Genomic DNA, 5807 nt, shown 5'->3' with positions numbered 1-5807 from the left:
GACCAAAAAGTTTAATTAAAGGGGAAATATAAATGCAGCCAAAGAGTAGAAAACTCTTTGAAACTTTTCTCATTTAGTTTGAACCACTCAAAACAAAAGTAAAATTAGATTAAATTATGGGCACAGCCACATGAGTTATATTACATTTAAGTTTCGAATTTAAAATAACTGCCAAAAGTCATCACCATATTCATGCCATGCTTTCAGTTAAGGCATTGAAAATGACTTCATTTAATCTGCATGGACATAAGCCAACCTCAATATCAACTACTAGAAATTCACTCAATTAATAAAAAATTGCATTTAAAACTTGTACATTCCAATCAAAACAATATACCTATTAACCATTTATTGATAAAAATCATCATCATGATCACAATACAAGCAATTCTTTTTCCTTATCAATCTTTTTCCCTTTCTTTTTCTTTACCATGATAAAAAAGACGGAAAAACCCATACAAAAAGTCATTGAAAAATAAGTCTTACGTATTAGCTAATTCATTTATTTTCTCTGTTCATCTGTTTCTCTTTCTCTTTCTCCTTCTCCTTGTCTGGAACACGACCGTCTGTTCCAGCCATCATAGCATACTTGTCCTTCCTTGTCAAATTAGTACATTCGAAGCCAAGAGTACCACCAAGAACTTTCTGAATATAATTCGCCACTTCAATTGCCGATTTTCCACCATTACTACAATTGAGCTCAGGAGGGAGTTGATTCAAGAAAGTGATCTCATAAGTTGGCCTCGGATTCATAAAAACAAAATAAGGATCCAAGAATTTGTACCCACGAACTGTCGTACCATAGAAAACACTTTGTTTCGTATTAATTGCCACTGGAACAATTCTATCAGTAAGCTCAGCAAATAGTGCACTAAATCTCAACAAAAAAGGTTCCCTACAAGTAGTCCCCTCAGGACATATAACCAAATCACCTTCTTCTAGCAATTGCTTAATATGTGCAGCATCTTTCTCCCTTTCTCTTGACAATGCAACGGCTTTTATCGGCGAAATCATTTCAGAAAATTTGCTAATACTATATGTAACACAACTAATTTTTCTGCCTAATGCAACTGCTGTGACAACAGGGTCTAGGACAGTTCTATGATTACAAACAAAAAGTACCCCACGTTGGCCATTTTTAGGGGGTGGAGGAGGGGTACCTTTGACAATAAGTTTAATACCAAGGATCATATAATTGTATCTGACAATTTTTTCTGGTAAAGGAATATTAAGGTATACTCTAAGAATGGAGAGAATTATTCCTATTGGCATCCATAAGAAAGTTAAGAGTGCCATAATTGGTGTAGGCCTTTGTACTAAACGACCTTCATGGAAAATGACAGGACCTAAAAGTTTATTTCTCGCTACGGGTTCGATTTTTGTTCTTGGGACCATGTACCTTTCCTGCAATAATATTTAGACAATGAATTAAATAGTAAAAAGCATGTACAATTTTACTTTAAAAACTTGAAAGTAACATAATTCTCAAAATATTTTTTTGAATTAACTTAATTTGTCGTGAGGAGTAATTTTTAGAAAGTTTCCACTAATAGTGTAAATGAACTTTTATATTATTGTTCCAAAAAGTTACTACTTATCTTCATCCAGTTGGTTCGTTAATTTTTAAGGCATTTTTGGGTGAAAAGAAAACAACGGGGAATTTTTAGCTCATGAGTAGGTGGATGGAAGGCATATTTATATACAAAATCCAACATATCAGAGGCAGTTTTAGTCCTTTTCCATTCCATTAAATATGAATTTTCATGTTTAATTACCCTTATAATGACATGACAATGTAATTTTTTGAATTGTTAATTTATTAAAGTTAAATTTTCTTTATCCATTTGGTCCCAAGGAGAGAGTTGGGAGAAATATTCATGGGTTTGATATGTATCCTTTTAGAGGTACATCTTAAATGAAAAATATGGTGGAACGTGAAAGATGTATCATGACTTGTCTGTTTTCCTAGTACGTTGAAATACATGTCATCAATATAACTAAGGATTTTAATAAAGTGAGCATATTAATAATTTTACAAATAACAAAGCTATGTGTGTACGGCAAGTCATAAGATCAACCTTTTCTTTCTGGTCTCTGTCATACTAATCGTGCTCTAAAACAAAGTCTTTAGTGAAAAACCCTAAATTGGGATCATAAGAAAAATCCAGCCCATAAATATAGACACTATAATTTCTATACACTACAACAAATTATTACACTTTTAGCAGCAATAACTATTTACTCCAATACGTAGTCTACTTTGATAGATGTAATTAGTATCCTAATCTAATCTTTTAAATTTCCATTATTTCCCGTGTTAATGCATGTGGTGTACATGTACTGCTAAAAACAGATGGGAAAAGCAAAAAAATAAATAAAATGATTTTCTTAGACAAGAGCTATCATGAGTTAGCATCAAGAACAATAAAACATCTTACTAACCCACCAAAAATATAAATATTGTAATGCCAATATAGGATCGATTTCTTTTATTCAAACTGTAACGGGCCATAGGGGGTCATTTTCGCAAAAAGGACATGAGTAAGGGCAGTCTGATATGCTAAGCTTCCGCTATGCGTGGGGTTTGGAGGACGGACTATAAGGGTCTATTGTACGCTGCTTTACCCTGCATTTCTGCAAGAGTCTGTTTCCACGGCTTGAATCGGTGATTTTCTGATCACATGGCAGCAACTTTACCAGTTACGCCAAGACCAAAAAGACATGAGTAATTATAGTAAAAGATTGGACTAAAGTTTACCTTGCATATGGACATGAAATCATGATCAGTCTCTCTATCTCCAAGTCCTAAATCAGGTACATTTGTGCCAAATTCCTTAAGAATAGCAACCCTTTTATGCTCTCCAACAAGAACACCTGGTTTTCGAACAAAACCAGTTGCACGTCCAGATTTAGAAACTTCTAATTCTGTTCCAAGAACCTTATCAGCACCTAAGAAACTCTTGGCAAAGTGTTCAACCATGATTCTTGGACTTGCAGTAACAATATATCTTTTTCCAAAAGAATTGAACACTTTCCAGGTTTGTGGATTGACATCCTCGGAATAAAACTTAGGTAAAACAGCCCTCGACACGATTTCGATGTCTTTAATCTTTAATCCAACAAAGGAAATGAAGATTAATGTTTCAATAGCAATAGGTTGTGAGATGAATATGTAAATAAAATAGACAAATGGAACAGACGCTAATAGGAATAATGCCCTTATAAGACTACCAGCTTCTAAGGCAACAAGAAAATAATAAGGAAATGCACTTGTTGATATCAAGAGTGTACCATCTAAATCAGAAGCAACTGTTTGATTTAATCTATTTTTTTTGCTACATTTTGAAATGGGTTCAAGATGGGGAAGAGCACCCATTTTTCCCTATGTTATTATGTTTTAGGGAAGTGGGGTGAGAGAAGGAAGAATGAGAGATTATGTGTGTGTGTGTGTGTTTTTGGGCTATGTGATCTCTTGTGAAGAGAAGGGAGGGGTTTAAAAAGAAATGAGAAAAGATGGCCATGTTATAATTGTTGTTAGTCTAACCTTGAAAATGTTATGTGGTTGATAGAAGTGTTTATTTTTTTGTTTATTTAATTTATATATAGTGATAATGTAAAATAATGCAATACTATAATTATGCAAATTAACTGTATATAGCGGGTAGTTATTCTATCTTGTAGGCTATGATATGAAAGTCCTCCGTTATTATTCATTAATTTTTGAAGGATTTGACGGGGTGAGAGGTGGGGTTGGGGAAAAGAACCATTATAAGAAGGCTTTTTGTTGATACTAAAATTATGGCAGTTGTAGAAGAGGGGTCCAATTAGTAGTTGAAAGTCCATATAACAGTTCTAGGTTAACATTCAATTAGCCTACTTTTTAGTTCTTAGATGCCGTCTTCGCCGTGCTATTATACCTTTTCCCCTTAAGGATTTGTTTGATCCTCTTTTTTACCTGTCTTAATTAAACATCTTCACAGTCAGTGCTCTTTCGGCTCAATAAATATCACAAGAGTTTAGCACAAAACAAAATAAGACAGGTATTAAAAAGTGGTGAATAACAACGTAAGAGTAATTATAAAGTTGTCTCTATGTAATTTATAGGTTATGGATTTGAGTAGTGAAATCAGCCACTGATGTTTGTTTCGAGGTAGACTACCTATATTATACCCTTTTGAAGTGCGAGCTTTCCCCAAATCCTACGTGAACGCGAAATGCTTCATACATAACTTTAAAATGCGGTGGAAGTTCATTAACTCAATGGTTGAGATTAGGGGTAGGCGTTCGGTATTTCGGTTCGGTATTTAAGAATTTCGGTTCGATATTTCGGTATTCGGTTTATCGATTGTGTATACCAAATACCGTACCAAATTATTTCGGTACGGTTCGGTATTTCTTATTTTGGTTCGGTACGGTTTCGGTTTAACAATCAATGAACAATCAATGCTAAGTGCTAATAATGCACATGCACAATTGAAATTTTCACTCTAAAAGAATATGTTTTTCGATATATAACACTATAACTGTATAACACTAACAGTGTACAACTGCTGAACTGCACAACCACAATGTGCACAACTGCACATGGCTGAAAGCCTGAAATAAGAATAACATCTGCAGTTGCAACTTGCAAACTTGCACGCCAATATACTCAATGTCAAATTGTCAATACTGTATGTCATATACAAACTTGCAAATTTGCAATGAATCTGGCGTATACTGTAGTTGGCAAAAGCTGGCCAACTGCACAATGCACATTACTGATTACACAACTATATTAAACAACTTAAACACAGTTAAACACTTAACACAGTCCAACAAGTCCAACAACTTAAACACAGTTAAACAAGTTAAACACAGTCTAACAAAAACAGTCTTTAACTCTTAAGTATTAACATTTAAACACAGTGCAACACTGCAACTGGCCAACTGCAAGTCTGCACAGTCTTAACAGTTAAACATAGTGCAACAAAAACAGAGAGGGCATCACTCAACAAACAGTCTTGAGCAGTAGCACGGCCTCACGGGGCGTTGAGCAGTAGCACGGGGCATGATTGCACTTGAACCTAAAAAATATATAAATCATAAGTTAGAATATTATAGTTTGATGATAATAAAACAAAACTACAAAATATTAAGTATATCATTATCACCAAACAAATAGAGTATTAAACTTACCACTCAAGATGCAAGTTGCAACTATACATCAAACAATGCTAGTAGTGCTTCCATTATTTTCCATATCTAAAGATAATACGACCAAATATGTCATACAAATGAAAAAGCATGATATATTATTTTGAATTAAAATACACACAAAATATTAAAGCTTACCAAGCTCGAGTTCCTCAAGATACTTCAAGTCTTCTTCAACACTAATAGGATTCTTCTCTTCTCTAAGCCAATCTTGAAGACAAATAAGAGCTTGCACACATTTAGGAGTCAATGAACTCCTAAATGAATCAAGAATACGGCCACCAGTGCTAAACGCGCATTCCGACGCCACACTAGAAATTGGAATTGCCAACACATCACGAGCCAACTCCGAAAGAATAGGAAATCTAGGAGCATGTGTTTTCCACCAACTCAAGATATCAAATTCTTCACTAAAAGGCTCTTGTTCTTCACTAATGTATTTATCCAACTCCGATTTAGCACCCCCACTTCCATTGTCTTCCTTTTGTTTCTTCAAGCTAAGTTTAGTCCTTATTTTTGATGCACTTATAACACTCCCACTAGGTGTATTAAATGTGTTGTTAGATGAAGTAGAACTAGATGGAGATTGAGGACAAGACTCGGTTGAATAC

At 34.4% G+C, this 5807-nt stretch overlaps 1 protein-coding gene and 1 long non-coding RNA gene across 2 annotated transcripts; both read right to left on the bottom strand.

Annotated features, from left to right (window-relative positions):
- Positions 1-317: 317 nt before the first annotated feature.
- Positions 318-3470, bottom strand: LOC104242800 (glycerol-3-phosphate 2-O-acyltransferase 6). The gene is made up of 2 exons (XM_009797880.2): positions 2759-3470; positions 318-1404 (listed from the first exon to the last, which is right to left on the bottom strand). Exons 1-2 carry the CDS (start codon positions 3374-3376, stop codon positions 499-501), a joined length of 1524 nt encoding a protein of 507 aa, XP_009796182.1. The 5' UTR covers positions 3377-3470; the 3' UTR covers positions 318-498.
- Positions 3471-5025: 1555 nt separating this feature from the next.
- LOC138874192 (uncharacterized) lies at positions 5026-5452 on the bottom strand. Its single transcript, XR_011401232.1, has 3 exons — positions 5335-5452; positions 5179-5244; positions 5026-5066 (listed from the first exon to the last, which is right to left on the bottom strand). It is a non-coding gene; the product is annotated as an uncharacterized lncRNA (long non-coding RNA).
- Between the last annotated feature and the right edge of the window lie 355 nt (positions 5453-5807).

Source organism: Nicotiana sylvestris, chromosome 7 (assembly GCF_000393655.2).
Source record: "Nicotiana sylvestris chromosome 7, ASM39365v2, whole genome shotgun sequence".
NCBI classification, from domain to species: Eukaryota; Viridiplantae; Streptophyta; class Magnoliopsida; order Solanales; family Solanaceae; genus Nicotiana; species Nicotiana sylvestris.
This window is presented reverse-complemented; position numbering and strand designations above follow the sequence as displayed.

Bases quoted from the DNA above. Each gene is read 5' to 3' on its own strand.
- LOC104242800 (XM_009797880.2), bottom strand. From the start codon at position 3,376: ATGGGTGCTCTTCCCCATCTTGAACCCATTTCAAAATGTAGCAAAAAA. The intron at 1,405-2,758 runs GTAAACTTTAGT...ATATTATTGCAG, and splicing joins ATTTCATGTCCATATGCAAG to GAAAGGTACATGGTCCCAAG.